The sequence below is a fragment of the Rhopalosiphum padi genome, chromosome 2 (assembly GCF_020882245.1).
Source record: "Rhopalosiphum padi isolate XX-2018 chromosome 2, ASM2088224v1, whole genome shotgun sequence".
NCBI lineage: Eukaryota > Metazoa > Arthropoda > Insecta > Hemiptera > Aphididae > Rhopalosiphum > Rhopalosiphum padi.
The window spans coordinates 23776548-23794687 of record NC_083598.1 but is presented as its reverse complement, the minus strand read 5'-3'; the positions used below and the strand labels follow the sequence as shown (position 1 = coordinate 23794687).

Sequence of the window (18140 nt, the reverse complement as noted above, 5' to 3'; positions counted from 1 at the left end):
TTGTTGACTTTATAGCTATTAATATAAACTTAGTTCAGCAGAGACGGCGCTACCTTTTGCGAGGCCCTGAGCAAAACTTATTTAACCAATAACCATTGAACATCGATGTAATTAAAAGCATGAGGCTCTTGAATGCGCGAGGCCTTGTGGTTCAGACGAAAAGAGTAGTCTACTTTCGTAATCTATTACCGCCATTTTAGACTCTCTATGTGCCTCGCACAATACATGATATTAAATTCTATTTATATTACATTTTCATCTACATAATTGTCATAACTATTTCTAAATTATCGTGCCGTCTTATCTTTTTGCTGCACAATGAGTTGCATACGTCCCGCCGTGCACACCGTAACGACAACGCGTTTCACCGCGGGTCGCGGACAAACGATGTGATCCTCGTTCAAAGATTGTTATATTGGTTCATTTGGTTCCTATTATATTTTTGATGATAATTAATAAAATTGTTGTTAACACTAACCATATTCCGGCAGCGTTGAATGTTGATGTCTCTGTTTCAAGTGATCCCACATTTTCGGCAAAGTTGGAATCTGGTCGTGACTCGTGACGTCTACATCATCCTCTTTCTCGTCTTCTCTTAGCGGCGCGAACATTACTGCGTGCTCAAGTATTCATCGACCATCTATATGTCGTATTTATCCAAAATACACTAAAGTCCATGCTGCAGTCATATTCATATTGTAACGTACCTATAGGCTATAGCAGGTGCTCGATGAGCGAATCGACGGCTCGGTGCTTCTCTATATAGGCTCACCACGCCAGAGCCAGACATTAGTTTTGCTGAATGCCGGAAAAAAAGTCCCCGTTAATAAAATCATATGAAAAACATGATTGTACCCTCCTCCGACGTGGAATGTGCACCAAAGTACCTTACTGGATAGTAGTAGAACCAACAACGTGTGTGAAGGTTGGAATCATTGACGCAGTTCTTCACGACGGTTACGTGCTGCGTGACCATGTTCTATATAAGGAAGTTGCAATTATTTTCATCGTAGTACACGGGGTAGCGGCTATAGTAGACACTTCTTAAACGTCATCTTTGATGCGCACCAACAAATCGGAATCTGTACAGAACTTGCGTAAATTGACCCGTAACGTCACCGTCGTCGGGTTTTCGGACCGGTTGCTTACAAAAGATTCTTCAGAGCGGGATATCGTGCGCATACTTGTTCGACGAATGGTTCTTGCGTATGAAGATCCCGACAGAGGATCGCTCTTTTATATTTCGAGTCGTATCAGATTAGATATTCGATATAATTACAATCGTTACAAAAAAGAAACATAAAAATTCAGTGGGTTATATTTTCACCTACTTTACTTGAAATTTCAAAGAGTTGAAAACAGTCACGATGTCCTATCACTTTTCTATGATTAGAATGGTTAGATATAGCGCGTTACCGTTTCCTATTTTTGTTTGTGTTTAACCTTGTTACCGGCCGCAACCAAAATATAATATCTTTTCAATACACCGTAATATCTGTATTTCTCCGTAGTATTTGGTTTTTAGTTCAAAGAAATCAAAGCTCTCCTATAGATAACCGTGGTTTCATGACAATCAATCACCGTAGTTTACAGTATGAAAAGAGTCAGAGTGATGTGTACATATATAGGTAGGTACTTGGAAAAAATTCACTTTAGTTGCCACGCATATTTTTTCCGTTTTTGATTAATTCGTCTTCGTTCTATATTTATAACAATGCCGTTATTTTATAACTATCTTATTATTATTATGTGCATAGGCGTAACTAGTCCTTTAAGTTAGAGGGGGGGGGGGGTTGATTCTTAAAAATATTTTATAGCAAATTTTTATAGTAGGTCGTTCAATACGCCTACCGCCTTCAGTTGTGAAGAATTGGATATTTCATATTTGCACCAGGTGGTAGGAAATTTAAAATAACACTGGAAGAGATTCAAAACAGAATGTTTTTCATGCTAAAAAAGACTCATCAATTATATTCCGCTGCAGGTAAGTAGCTATTGAATAATAGGTAAGTAATAATAATATTGACCAATCTAATAATGTATATTTTGAAAAAAATTGAGATTCCTCTTCGTCTTGTTTTATATACTATTTTATAAGTGGCGACGTGGTAACTCTCAGAAGAGTATTTGGAAAATCTCTGCATGTGAAAAAAAATTAGATCATAAAAAAGGCCAGTGCTTTTATATTTATATAAAGGATAATGCGATTTGTATCCAAAGAACCGATGCTCAAAAATTGTTTCTCATTTCTAATAATTGTAAATTTTAGTTTATAAACTGTTATTATTATTATATTATTTTGCTACACGCCTGAAGAAATATACAGTTTATAATTATAAGTTATAACGCTCTACCTCTGTGGCGATAATATGAACTAGTTAACCGCAATAAATGAAGATTTATAACCATTTAAAAGGGTAGGGGAGACTTGGGATAGGCGATAGCTAATCTGTATAATTTAAATCTTGGTCTTAGAACTAATAGGCGCTTTATTGGTTAAGATTATAATTATTTATATATATATACATACATACATACATATTAGATACCTATTTATACTTTATTAGAAAGAAAATTATAAAATATAGATATTAAATATAGTATTTAAATGATAAAATATTCTTCACTTACGTCCTAATTCTGCATGACCAACCACTTTACCAACCCCTCTACAACTGATAAGTCCTATAAATCTTGCCAATCTTGGCAGCTCGCGAGTTCCGGGACCAACTGTTAAATGTCTCTAAATAACGCTAATGTAGTAAATTCTAACGTTGTTTGTATTTATAATCTGTCACTGTAAATAACATGCTATCAATGTTAGCACAATAGATAGACATAAAAAATATAGTGCAGTTATAATTTTAATCTAAGGTACTATAGGCATCATCTGATATCTATTATGTAAAATTGTAAATATGTAATACACATACGCATGTCTTAGCCCTTATAGGCTTTAATGCTTTATATAGGTTGTATAACCATGTTGTTCTTATACTTATATATACAGTGGCGGCTCGTGGTGTTCAAAGTAGGTGGTGTGCAATTATTTTAAAAGTTGATTAAACAAAAAAAATAATCAGTTCAAAATATAAATGTAATTAGTAAAATATTTATTAGCATTTTTAATTTTTATTTGTGCGACCGCTTGACGAGTGTGCAGTAGGAGCTGCACACCAAAGTCACATATAATTGCCGATTCCCCCACTCGATAACTAAGTACCTAAACGTATTTTATACGGACGGGCGGTGTTCAGACTGAGCTGCACACCAATTGATGTGTATTTGTTACATAACTCAATTACATTTTAGGAGTATAATAATAATAAATTGTCGTTTTTGTTTTTAAAATTTAATTTTTTTTATATAATAAATACCTAAAGTTTAACAGATATTGTATTAAAATTAATAAATTAGTATACATTATTATTATACATTTTTACTATTATATCTATATTAATCTATGTGGTGTGCGCACACCTGCACACCTAGGCACGAGCCGCCACTGTATATACATATATATTACCAAAAAGTTTCCTATTATTAAAATTTACCTATATATTATAATTTTTTGTTATATAATAGATGTACCTAGGTGATTTATGTAGGTACCTATCTAATTTTTAAACACTGTTATTCTTTTGGAAATAAATAAGAACACTTAGGTTATTAAAAAACAAATAAATATTTAAAGTAGTTAGGTATCTATATAATAGTTATAAGATAAGTATTAATCTAAATATAATTTTTGTCTCTTATTAGTCTTATCCATGTTATAATATATAATGCCACAAAGGAATTAGGTTTTTATTTAAAATAATTACATTAATTTAACTATTTTGAAAACGTTGACATGTGGATACTATAATAGTAAATCCTTTTCCTTTGAGTAGGCATAATAGGTAGCTTATATTGTTATATTAAGTATTCAATCGATAGTACCTAAGTAAGATAAGTAATGGAAATACTGAAATACAACAATTTATTATTTTAATATAAATCAACAATATTATTCTTTACTGTTCACTGTGTAGAGGTACACTAAAACAATATATCATTTCTTATTTTACTCTTTATTTTGGAATTTTCCTTGTCTGATATAATCGTGTAGTATGTAATATGATTTTTATTTTATATACCTAACCTTTGGTTACATCCTTCTTAAACGCAATATCATTACGATAATCTATTACCTACCTTGTAGTACTTTAACTTTAAATCCAACACGAACCTATTGCTCGTACTATATAACAAATCAAATTATTCTATAAATGGAACACGAGTGTGTTTTTGGCAATCTATTACCATACGTGCGTATCAAAAATGGAGTTAGACATGCGAACATTGTGTGGTTCTCAGTCAATTCCAAATTGCCAGTGTCGGAATAATATCAACAGTTGACCCAGTTTATTATATGTGTTGCCTTTTATTTTGGACTATTTAAATGTTAAATTTGTAAAAATATAAGATATATATAGTGGCAAAATATGTTTATTTTTACTAGGGAATTTAAATTAGTGTAGTAAATATATATTTATTGTGTAATTTTTTTTTGTTTTCAAACGTTTATTTCTATTTAAAGTTTAAATAATTAGAATATAAATATAATTTATAAAGTGTTTCAATTATAAAACAAAATATGGCCGATGTAAACAAGATACTGAAACTTGATAGAGTGTATACAAATTTGGATTATTTGAAAATAACGTTACCCAGCGATCCAGATTGGCAGTTGAGTACTTATAAAAAATTGGTAGAAAAACAAAGAGACATGAGCAAGCAAGAAAATATGTAAGTATTATTTATCATTGATATAGTTTAGTAGTTCATTTAATGTTGATATACCATACTACCATGTACAATCATAATGTATTATTGATGTTATTTTCTAAATTTATATAGTAATCAGTTTAATACATATTGCTTATTATCGAAAAAGTATATTTATTTTATTTATGTAACAAAGTATTCTTTTTTGAATATATTTGTGTATTCGATCATGTTTTGTTTTAAATGTTTCACTTCCAATTGATTATTTAATCTACTGTACATACACTTATAATACATAAATATTTCTTTATAATTATTAAATCGAACCTTATCCTAACGATAGATTAGGTAGTAGAATATACAATTGTCAATTAATATTCTCTGTTAAAATCATATATTATTTATTAGAAGAAAAATATAAGTAGTAGATAATTGTTTTTAATGTTAACTGAATATCTTATGATTAGCAATTACATAATACATAGAAAACAAAATTATGCGTAATTAATTATATAGAATTTAATAAGTATTTATAAAATAAAAAAATATATATTTTAATAATTATGATTTACTTAAAAGTATATTTTACGAAGAGTTGTAAATTATATTTATGTATATAGATTGTCTTCTTAGCATTTCTTTATAGAAGTAATTCTTGCTAACAAATTAGCCGGTGTTGATTATTTTTGATAGCTGATATATTTAAAAACTTGATTTAATTTTTTATATATTTTGCAAATAATTTAAATACTGAAGCATTACTTGATGATTTTCACTTTTATGTAGTATTTTTTTTTTAAAAAAAATGGTTTAGAAATGTTATTATAATAATTTTATATTTTAGTATTAAAATGCCAATATTTACTTAAGTTCCTATGTTTATTATATTTACATAATATAATTATTAGGGTAGATGATCCAGTTTCAATGGCGTCGTCCTTAAAAGTTGGGTATTTATTCGAAACTGCGTTTCATACATCGCCAAAAGAAACTGACGAATTATTGGATGAGGATTACATATTGGAATTTGAAAAGGAAATAGTTGTCGAGGAGTTCGACCGAAATACTGAGCTCTGGACAAACCGTGAGGTGGTGCTTGCGGCTAAAGTTCTAAGTGCAAAAAATCCTAAGAAACATGGTATAAAATTTGCTTCTGATAACCAGATGAGAAGAGTGTATGACATAATATTTGAAGTGTTTAGATGTAAGTTTATAACTATATACATTTTTGTATTATCTGTCTGCTGTCATATAAATAAAAAAAAAATGAATCAATTCGATTATCATAAACAATCAATAAAATTATCTATTTTCAAAATAAATAAATAACATAAAAAAACATAATAAAACTTATGAGAAAAGTTTTGAAAATTATAGATAATATAAAAAAATATTAATTATTAGGTCTTATTCTTATTTTTAGATAGAACGATTATCAACGACATTTTAAATAATATTGATTTTGAAAACATCTATCCAAACGTAAGATTGTTTTTTTCTATTCTTAATTTTAACACACTTGTTAATATATTTTAATTTTAAAAAGTACTCTAAGATGACACTTCTTGTATGGCTGATGTCTTTTGATTATTACCGAAATAAATTTAAACCAAGAAAATTAGATGAAAAAGAGATATTGAGTTTCAAGACATTAAAATTGATTGAAATAGCTGACATTTTAAAAGAGATAAAAATTCAATTAGCCGCATCTTTTTCGAAATTTCGAATAAAACATTGCGCTTTATCACTGTCTGATATGCTGCCAAGACATTTACGTAATGAGCGATTCAAAAAATCTTCAGAAACCGTAATTAGTTGTTGGATAAACACTTTCTTGACCAGGTGACTTAAATACTTAATTAATAATAATATACCTATATATATTATGATTCATATTTTTGTATTTATACTTATTTATTTTTACTTAAAGCACAGAGAACGTTTTAACTGTATTAAGTGAATTAGGACTAACTCAAATGAAGAATTTTGAAGATTTAATTCCCGAAACATTTAAAATGGATCATTTATTGCCTTATTTTATACATATTTATCCAAAAGAAAAATCGGAGTTTTTAAAAAAAATACCATTGTTCCAGAAACATTTATTGATTTTGCAGGTATTTATTAATATTATATTATACAATAAAATACAAATTAATAATCCATTCTTAAAAACGTCGAGTAAAAGAATCGTTTGCTATATAGATAGTTTAAATATATTTTTATTTATTTGCGTTATTACCTATAAAATAAAACGATAATAATATAATATAATAATATAGGACATAGATACAACTCAATAATATTTAATTACCTATCTACTTCTGCAGCCTGCATTTTCATGTTTAAAAATATTTAATACATTATTAATAGATAAAATATTAGTTTATTATTTATTAAGTTTAGTAATTTACATACCTTTTATTCAAAATGCATTTTGACCATTTTGCTAAGATAACATAAATTTAATTTATTATCTAGAAATAATTCATTACAAATTAAATCATTTTATATTAAAAAAAAAAACTAATGTCTTGTAATTTATTATTCGTGTATAAATGTATAATGTAGACATTTATTATTAGTTTATTATTATTGTATATTTAATATTCGGAATATAAGTTCTTAGTTATATAATAGATCCTATAAGTATATTTAGAAAATATAATGTATAAACTAATATGATAAAAATTAAGCTATAAATCGAAAAAATATTTATCAGGTGTAAAGTGTAATGTTATAAACTTATAACTTTATTTAGATTTAAAATCAATTTGTCGGACAATTTAATATTAATTATTACATGGTATTTTTAAAGTGATAAAAGGTTAAGCAATGTTATAATACATAGGATACACCTCTAATATATTACACATCACATATATATTCTCAAAAAAGGCATAATCTTCAAATAAAATGTTTTAAAATATTTATGGTTATTATATAATGTAAACTGCGATAACGTGATTTTATTTATAGGAAGATAATTATTTTTCAATCAGCGTGGTCATTTTGATTTAAATATTAAAATATAATAAAGTTAATAATTAAATAGTTATAATAAAAATACGATTCACTATTCAAAATTAAACAAATCAAATATCGATTTTAGTTTTTTTATACGTCTTGTTATACTTTTCCTGCAAAATATGTTGATGTATAAATAATAAATACCAAATATTTATCTAATACATATACTATTTACTATTTAGATAAGCCGAGTAGTGTGAGAAATAAATTAGACTTATGGAATGTACCTATATAGAACGTAATTGATTATTTACCGATTAATTCATTTTATCTAAGTTTCAATTGTTTATAATGTATAGACATTAGACAATTTACATGTCTGCAAACTTTTTAATTATAAATATATCACTTTAAAATATGCAATTATAAAAATACAGAGGATTACCATTTAAAACAAGGAAAATCTGTCATGAATACTCCGGAGATAAAAATTTTCTAAACGATTTTTAAAATAGCAGTGGTAATAAATATAAAAGTTTACTGTGAAAATAAGGATATTAAATTCGAATATCACCCAGTATATAATTTGTATTCTTTGTTCCCGTTTATATAACCTTAATAATACTTAATGATTTGGTCATTAACCTTTTTTTATCAGAAGTCACTAATCAGCAGTGTACTTTGTTTTTGAAAAAAAATATTAGTTTTATAATCTTACTATTATCATATTATCAGAATAGTAATTTTCTACTCGAATAAAGCATAATTAAAATGTACTCTTGTTTGAGGAATAAAGAATAATAGCTCTTAGCAAAAACATATAGATAGCAAATTTGAAGTAATTACATCACACTTTGATAAAAACAATTACTTCAAAAATTATGATTATATGGATTAATATGGATTATATACTTTTACATTTGTAAGTTTCGGGGTACTCAAATTGTTTTGAGGATCTCAATAAGTGCAGAGAAGAACAACGTATTGGTAAAAAGTTTTTACTATAAATTATATAATACAAATAGGTTATTTTTATTCATGTATAAAATATCATATATAACTTCGAAATTTAGGATAAATAAATTCGATTGATGTACATAGTTAATAATACATTGTATTATTTACAATTGTTATTAATGTTTCCATATAATATATTTACATAATTTATCTATCGTTATTTAAAAAATATACACTCGTAAAATAAAAGCAACTATAAATAATAAAATATAATATATAGTATATAAAAAAAATAATTTTTTACAAACTATGTTGACATTTTGAAAAACGAAATATTCTGTTTGCATCAAAGTTGACATGTATAATATTTCAGCAAAAATAATTCCACTTATTCATTGAGTTTTAGTGACAAAAAAAAAAAACGATATTTCTAACAAACGACGACTATAGTATTTTCGGAAAAACGCACCCGTCGCCGACTAAACGCGGTACGAGTCCTTCTCCTGCTACAGTGCACGACTTTTATATTATAATATTATGTACCTATATGTAACGTTCTACGCATTCGACGTAAGCGACAAGTCGTAAACATATTGTGCAGGTGTGTTCGACTCGAATTTATAAAAACCGACTTGTCACCATTCACCAACCTCCTCCTCATCCTTCTCTGCCACCGACAGTGGTCGAACTTCTAAAACGTAGTGCAGGCGTTCAGACCAAATCGTCCGTCTTCCTGAGCTGAGCCTGTATGGCGGCGAACGTTTTGCCCTTAGTCTCGGGCAACCACAGGAAGCAGCTGACTATGGACGTGAGACTGAACAGCGACGATATCAGATAGTTGCGGTACATGCCGCCGTCGTCGGCCAGCACGGGGTATATCTTGAGGGCCAGGAACGAGGCGACGGTCAGCGTGATGGTGTTGACCGCGTTGGCTATGGACCGGGTGTTGGACGGGAACAGTTCGCAGTTGATGGTGGACAGCAGCGAGCCGAGGCCGAGCGTGTGCGCCACGGACAGCCCGCCGACGGCCAACACGCACAGCCACCCGTAATCGGTGACGTCGTACGCGGTGCACCGGTCCACGTAAAAGTACGCGAATATGGCCGTGTCGAACGCGAAACACGAGGCGCACGACACGATCATGAGCGGCCGGCGGCCCACCCGGTCGGCCAGCACGGTGGACGGTAGCGCGGAGAACAGCACCGAGCACGCGAACACCAGCGACAGCTTGTTGGCGTTGACGGCCACGTGCATTTCGGCGAACGTGATGGACGCGTACGATATGAGCGCGGTGACGCCGGCCATCACCCGGAACACGGACAGGCCCTGGACGATGATGAGCGCCTTGAGGCTCACCCAGTCGGTGAACAGCTCGGTGAAGGACGCGTTGCGCATCTCCTTGCATATGCACTCGACCACAGAATCCATCTCGTCGTCCACGGAACTGCCGGTGTCGTCGCCGCGCAGCCAGACCAGCGCCCGTTTGGCGTCGGCCAGCCGGTTCTTCATCACGTAAAAGTGCGGCGACTCGGGTATTGTGGCGAACATAGCGCAGAACACCACCGGGCCGGCCATCGCGGCGTACGTCAGATGCGTGTAGTCCAGGTACATGCCGGCCGCGTACACGTACAGTATGCCCACGTACATCATTATCTGGAACATCGTGCCCAGGGCGCCCCGGATCTTCGGCCCCGCGATCTCGCCAGCGTACACGGGCAGCACCGTGTACGCGCCGGCCGCCAGCAGGCCCTGCGCGAACCGCACGGCCAACAGCCCCTGAAACGTGTCGACGTACAGCAGGGCCACCCAAGTGGCCAGCGCCATCGGCCCGATGATCTGCAGGCTGGGCTTGCGGCCCCAACGGTCGGCCAGCACGCCGAACGGCAACGACCCCAAGATCAGACCCCAGTCGATAACCGATACGAACCACGATGTCTCGTCCACCGTCATCGGTATCGGGCTGTCTGGTCCTTGCAGTTCCTCCATGATCGGAGACGTCCAGCCGAGTATTATGCCCACGTTCATTATGGACAGCGATCCTGCGCACAATTTAACAGTTACGTATTACCATATGGTTATATTTTTATAATAATTACTATGATATTTTATTATATATTATTTATATACTTGACGTCTTGTCACGGCGATATAATGTGTGCTGGTGATGAGTATTACATAGGTATATTATAATGAAGTTGACTGTTTGGGTTCAAATTAATTCTAATACGTCCATATTTATTTAATTTATATATTTTAAAATATTTTATCGTACATGTTTTTACAAGTTTGGTGATACATATTATTATATACTTATAAATTAAAATACTTATAATTCGAGTAGGTAATTGAACTTATTGAACATAAGTGAAAATAAATATTAGTTTAAATGACACAGGACATAAAATTTACGTGAATTTTTACACTTTGACGTGAGTTATCATTAGTGCCATCTGATAGAAATTACCTACGTATTGTGGAATACGGTGCAGGACGGAATCCTTCGAATATTATATGCAAAATTAGCTTAAATTTTTAAAGACAGTCCCCATACGGACCAACATTAGTTATCTACAGTATATATAAAACAAATTATGTATTACTTATATAAACGATATAATTTACATTCAGTAAGTATCTATTGTACAAGATGATTCTTTTATCGTTGAATACTAATTATTTAAATGTTTTTGAAAGTATTTTTCTTACATAATTTACAATTGCAATAATACAACAGTTTTTATCGTTATAATTTTGTATATTTTTTACTTTTTGAATGACAAAATACATTTTTAAATTCATATTATGAAAAAAAAAAAATTTTTCCGAGTATTTTGATACATAAAAATCGGAATTTGAACGAGCAGTTTTTGAGTTATAAGTATTTAAGTTAAGTTTAGCGGTGTGGAGTAGTATGAGAATACTCTGTAAAATTTTGTTTTACTACTCTGCTCACCTAAACTTTAAATACTTATAACTTAAAAACAATAAAAACTACTCCAAAAATTATTTTAAGTACTTCAAAAAATTAAATTAAAAATGCATGTTATTTAAAAAAGTAAAAACTTAAAGGAGTGATAGTTTTATTTGAGATATTAATTTGTAGTTTGAGGATAAATGGATAAAGAATTCTCAGTCAGGGACCTGGGTTAGCCTTACAAGAGCTTTTTACTAATTAATTTTTCGGGTAAGTTTTTCATAGATAAAATTTCTGAGGTATTTATGTAGTGAATAGTTAGAATAATAATTTTATATTAATTTATGATCATATATATATAGTAATGCGAATAGAGATTTAAATTCATCTCTTAATACCTACTTGTTTATGATTGTTGATTAATAGTTATCTAATTAGTGTGTATATAATAAGTGCTTTTTAAATATTTGATTTTAATTATAAAGATAATGAAAACATTTTATAGGTACCTACTAGGTATTATATAAAATAAAATGAGATTTTATTTAAATAAAAAGAAAATGTATTTATTGTGGTGTAGTATGTATACGTACACATCATAATAAACTTTAGATATTTTATATTTTAAGCACAGAGTACTTCTATAAGTACAACTAATAATTGATCAAATTATAAAATATTAAATTAGGTAACTGTAATTTGCCATATCAAAATTTTCATTGAATCTCGTGTTTTTATTAAATATTATACAATGTACTTTATGCTTTTTGTAAATATTCGTTAACAATATAAATTGCCAATATTATTTACTTAATCTATAGGTACTTTTACTATAGACTTTAGACTGAGTTTAGACTTTTTATAAAAAGTATATGTCATCATTTTCTTATCATAAGGTTATTCAAATAAATTACAATAGGTACCTACTCCTAATAAATGTGTATATTTGTTATTTTTATGTTTCTGTCTAAGACCTCTTAAGATTAACAATAAGCTATGTATACAGGTAAAAATACGTCTACTTTTGAAGTATTTGCATTTCTCATTCACTATAAATCTAATACGCAAATAATTCGATGTTGCGTCAAAATACATGATATAGATAAATTGATAATAAATTGATAAAATAGTAAGAGAGTCGATCTGTTTAGCCGTGTTCAATTATTCTAGTTGTATATAGAAACTAAAATAAAAGTTATAACACGCATTTAATAATAATTAATTTTGTAAGAGATTCATTTATGACCGATTTATCAATAAATCCGGCAGTCGTGAGTTAAATTACATAGATAACTATGCATTGTTTATTTTGAATACAGCTTTGCTTTTAAAGTGACGCTTTAGGATATAGGTACTCATAAGTTATAGTTATATGATGTCTTTACTTAAAAAAACCTATGTTATTACTTAATTATCAACTATTAAGAATTAAGTAGTTTAACTATGTTCGATTTAATCGATTAAAAAAAATATATTTTTCCTAGAGCTCCAATTAAAAAAATAATAATAGCTTTTAAAGTAGTTCTGAAGTATGTAGGTTACAAAATTGAGGGTTCCAATTACAAATAGGTATTTGTTTATCTTGTTAGGTTATTCTTTAATAATTTAAAACTTAAAAAAAAATCTCTTTAATCAGTTTAAGGATATGTAATATTTTTTTTTTCGATTAAATTCTCAACTAACAATAACTAGGTACATTTAATTAATTGGCTGATATTATATCATATTAATTTAAAACAACTTAGGTTATCGTACTTAGGAAAGTTTATAAATTCAAAACTGTTTCTTTTTAAATTTATTATCAGTTATCTATAATGTATTATATATCTAACTTGTCACCTATCGGGTAATAAATAATACAACCATATTATTATTTTTTAATTCAGTACATTTTTAATAAAGAATAAAATAGAAAAAATATATTGGATATTAATGTTTATCAAATATCGACATCTCATTCTACGCAAGAGAAAATAAGTTGTCCTACGCTTAAATATTTTCATAAATCTGAGAGGCGAATAGTCCGGCGACCCCAATCCATTTGTTATCTATTCGTTTGCAATTCAAAACATAATAAATTAATAAACTTAATGATTTAATGTTTTTACCAATTATTTATTTAAAGTTGCATAATCTGAAAATTATTTTATTTTATTGGACTATGTATACAATTTGAAAATCACTTTATTTAATAAATGTTCCATTAATATTGTTATTAGTGACTTAAACTTATAATACGTTTTGATATAATGTTATTATTAAAAAATTGAAAACCTTTTAATTAATAATTAATATATTTTAAACTAAAAAAATTGTCATAAATTATAGGGTTTTGCACAGTTTATAATTATCAAACATACAAATTTTGGATAATTCTCAATATTAATATTCATTGCTAGCAAAAAAAAAAAAAAATAGTAAATTACTGTAAAAATTATAGCTGCTTAATGCAAATCTAAATTACTCAAATTAGTCTAAAAATTTTTTATTAAATTTCTTTGTTAAGGCTATGGTGATTTAAAAATTGAAAATATGTTTTATAAAGCCACCCGAATAAAATTGTATTGTCTATCTAAAAAGATGCAGCCTAACCAATTTTGACGGGCATTAAGACAGTAGGTATGATTAATTCCAATGCAATTTGATTTTTTCTTACCTGCAGTTGCAGCCATAAATTGTCTCAAGATTCCTTTGTTTATCATTTTGTTTTTGTTTTTATTTTTTGAGATTAAAATCGATTACAAATAAAAAATAACTTATGAACAATAACAAATGCTTATGGATAAATAATCGTCCAAGAACGTCGAATAAAATTAATGAGACTGTTATGGTCTTCTAGTAATAACGTTGTTCAATTTTTAGTTATTTATTATTTGTTTTAAACATTATTGGCCACACGCGTATGTGACTGTATTTAAAAAATGTTAGTCAGATCGACGGCTTGGACGAATGTTGAATACCGAGTGGCAACCGTAGGTCAGGCTCAGACACTTATCGAGACAGACTTCTTATCAGTTATCTTTGAACTTGCGAAAACCAACGAGTACTGACGACTATACAACATGAAACATAAATCTGAACAATATAAAATAATCCCTTAATTAACGAATGTCACGTGTTATGTTATTTACTATGATAATTTCATATATTATATAGGCATTATAGTACTGAATGCGTTAAATGTATGCAATTTACATAAATGTATATAGGTACATTATAAATAAATATTTAAAATTTAATATTTCCGTAAGGTTTGGTTAATTTCAATCATCCAAGATTTTATCTGATTTATAAAACACTTATACTGTACAGTGCACAATAATATAGTATTTGTAGAAGTTTTAATTCAATGCAAATTTATTTGAATATTATATCAATCAAATCTTATTTTCCAATAAATCATCTTTGTTTTATAATTTACATAAATTTAACTATTTAACGTACGTATATTTTTTGCTTAAAATTGTAATATTGATATTAGTATAAATATTAATTAATACGCTTAGAAGTGTTAAAACTATAGTCAATAAATATATAATTAACCTACCACTATTAAAAGAATTTATATTATTTTTTACAAAATTATTTAAATTGTCTTATTCATCTAGTAATTGCGTTATGATTATCTGTAGTTAATTATTCTTATTTGAAAATTGAACTAGTATGAAAAAGTAATACCTATATAAATGTAAAAAATAGAAAAATAGAAAATATTATTTGCTTAGAAATTATTAACATTTTTATTATATGTCTGTATATAATTTTCATTTTTTTTCATATTTCCTAAGTAGATATTATAACAATATTTTTAATGTTTATGTTATTACTTAATTACTGGTTTGACATAGTAACTACAGGTACAAAGTTCATCACTGCATCGATAGTCAGTAACGAGATTATTACATATAAAAATATGTATCTCTTATTATTTATTACCCATGTGACTACTGGTCTTCAGAAACAAGAAGTATTATAAAAACCGAAACCGTCCAACTTTGAAAAGCTATATCTCGCAAACTAATTAACGAAAAATAATAATTTGAACGTTAGAAATCATAAAAAAATAGCCCTATTACTTCATGACATTTTAAGTATAGGTTGCCATTTGAAAATCAAAAATTGATAATAGTTTGGCCAATAAATATAAGGGTGAAAAAAATTAAAGTGTTATACAAATGTACAAAAGTATGCAACTAAAATTTTTAGAAAAAAAAATTTGGTAAAAAGTCTATACTTTCAGAAATAATGAGTGTTCTTCCATAAAAAAATCACCCTGTATATGTATTTTACTCGTGTGTACAATTATATTTATTTTTTATTTTTAATTACAAAATAACAATTAGGTACATATAAATATTTTTTTTTAATACAATAATAACAGGTTAAATATTTATACAGGTTAATACAGTTAACTTAATATATTTAACCTCTATTAACCTGTATTAAACTGTATTAACCTGTATTAACCTGTATAAATATTTAAACTCCTATCCATCACTAGGAGACTCTGCTGTGACATTATCACAGATTTTGTTTATGATGATAGTGTTATTATTTCCGTGATTATAATAATTATACACATTTCCCTGATCAGCTTTTATTGATATAGTTGGTTTCTTGTCATTACCAAAATGACCTCCTATGGCTTTGTATAATTTTGCTACTTTTGCATATCCTTCACTTAACACTAGCAAAAAGTTCTTATCAGCTGTTTCTATGCTGATGGATTCCATTGAGTTTATCTTTTCTTTTAATAAACTGATCTCTTTGAGTATCGACTGGTTATCTTTTACCGTAATCGTGTTATTGTTGGGTTTCTAAAAAAAAGAAATTAAAAATTATAATAATTGTTATACATTCTAAACTTAGTACTTACTAATTTTGGCTTTCCAAAAAATGTCGAGTTTGCCATACTATAAAAAAAAAAACATACTAAAACTAATATACACAGAATATTTTTCATTTTAGTGTATCTTTTATCACTTTTTTCGGTATAATCGTCTTCAATCTAAAAAGAAATACGTTACAATATTATTTCCAGTTACAAATAACTGGAAAAACATTAAAATATTAAATACTTACATTAATTATACAAGATTGCATTCTCTTTCACTGAACACGACGAATGAATTACACAAAATGAATGTTTATTTTAATATTTGTCTAGCCTTCAACGTAACCATGTATGGTTGTTGGATTTTATCTGTTATTAGCCAGTAATCCTTATACAATATTTCAATCACAATATTTCGAACAATTATTAGAGACTATTGAATACAATAATATAACGAATTATATTATTAGTATGATTTAAAATTGTTGATTGTACCTTTATTATCTAATCATGTCTAACGATATAACTATTACTTTTTCCACTATCCTTTCAGAGTAACAAAACGGTTATATACGATACAAAGCTACTGCAGTCGTAGATAGCTACTCTGAAAGGTGATTTCACAGATCTAAAAGTAAAGATAAAATCATTGGAAGATGATATTCGGCAAAGTACAAAATCTCTATTAGAGTCTAAAAGTCGTACCAGAAAAACTCTATCCGATCTCGCATCAAAATTACTTGTACACGCTCTAAGCACAATAAGCACATGGCGGAGATAGTTATTTGTTAAGCGTGATCGGTGTGTTTTAATTTTTTTCGCATGAGAAAAAGCTTGTTCACACTTATATGTAGATCAGTAGATCCAAAAATATAATTATATTTTTAATTTTTGAAAATGATGGAGTAAGTTCAGCAAAAAAAATAAAGGCGATTGTTTGTTTTAATTCGTTTTTAAGAACATTTTGGGACTGGAAATATATTATTTCTATTTAAAATTTAACAGGAACATTAATCGGATTGATCAGTAATTTAAAATATTGTGAATATTATTTAAAATCTTGAATGTGATTACTAAAATCGTATTAAAGTGTAGAAATAGATTGAAAAAAATTAACTGATGTTAATAACAATTCAAACAAATTTTTACAGGTTAGAAAATACGTTAATTTATTTTTTTGTTGAGTTTCAATTTTACTTAATATGAGACCACATATAAGGAATAAGTTGATTTTTACCTTGTAATTTTATATTAAGGTCATTCGTATATACTTCAATGTATCAACAAAAAACGCTATTTCAGAAATCCAAACTTTATTTTTAAGTATAGTGTATAGTGAAGAGTCTTCTCCCTTTTCTTCCAAAAATTGTGTATTTCTTGCCGTAACATAAGACCGAGACGCATTAAATAAAATACAATTTAATAATTATATTATCTTCTATATATAGATAAAATGTGTTTATTTAAGAAAATAGCTAAAAATATATAAAATATTTGATTTAATATTGCAATTTTGGAGCGGGTCTTATGGTATAGTTACGTGGGCGGCTGGTTGCCGACCACTGACCTAGATGATGCGCGTGGCCGTCAATGATAACGAGCTGCCACTGGAGTTCATCGGCACCGGCCGCTCATACCGTGTCTTGTGCGTCGTGCTTTGCGTTCGACACGACCATCATTTGTGAACTTTTACGT

The 18140-nt window shown here is 29.0% G+C and overlaps 3 protein-coding genes across 3 annotated transcripts in view; 1 reads left to right on the top strand and 2 right to left on the bottom strand.

Moving 5' to 3' along the window:
- Window positions 1-4590: 4590 nt before the first annotated feature.
- LOC132919422 (putative methyltransferase NSUN7) overlaps window positions 4591-18140 on the top strand; it is a 22398-nt gene continuing 8848 nt past the window's right edge. The window contains exons 1-5 of the mRNA XM_060981012.1: window positions 4591-4791; window positions 5679-5974; window positions 6194-6252; window positions 6317-6612; window positions 6701-6887. Of these exons, the coding sequence (XP_060836995.1) occupies window positions 4640-4791; window positions 5679-5974; window positions 6194-6252; window positions 6317-6612; window positions 6701-6887 (990 nt within the window). The 5' untranslated portion in view covers window positions 4591-4639. The remainder of the gene's footprint in view (window positions 4792-5678; window positions 5975-6193; window positions 6253-6316; window positions 6613-6700; window positions 6888-18140) is intronic.
- LOC132919423 (facilitated trehalose transporter Tret1-like) lies at window positions 8749-14625 on the bottom strand. Its single transcript, XM_060981013.1, has 2 exons — window positions 14268-14625; window positions 8749-10736 (listed from the first exon to the last, which is right to left on the bottom strand). Exons 1-2 carry the CDS (start codon window positions 14311-14313, stop codon window positions 9409-9411), a joined length of 1374 nt encoding a protein of 457 aa, XP_060836996.1. The 5' UTR covers window positions 14314-14625; the 3' UTR covers window positions 8749-9408.
- Window positions 15961-16897, bottom strand: LOC132919424 (uncharacterized). The gene is made up of 3 exons (XM_060981014.1): window positions 16694-16897; window positions 16488-16619; window positions 15961-16428 (listed from the first exon to the last, which is right to left on the bottom strand). The coding sequence occupies exons 1-3, from the start codon at window positions 16712-16714 to the stop codon at window positions 16099-16101; spliced, it is 483 nt and encodes a 160-aa protein (XP_060836997.1). The 5' UTR covers window positions 16715-16897; the 3' UTR covers window positions 15961-16098.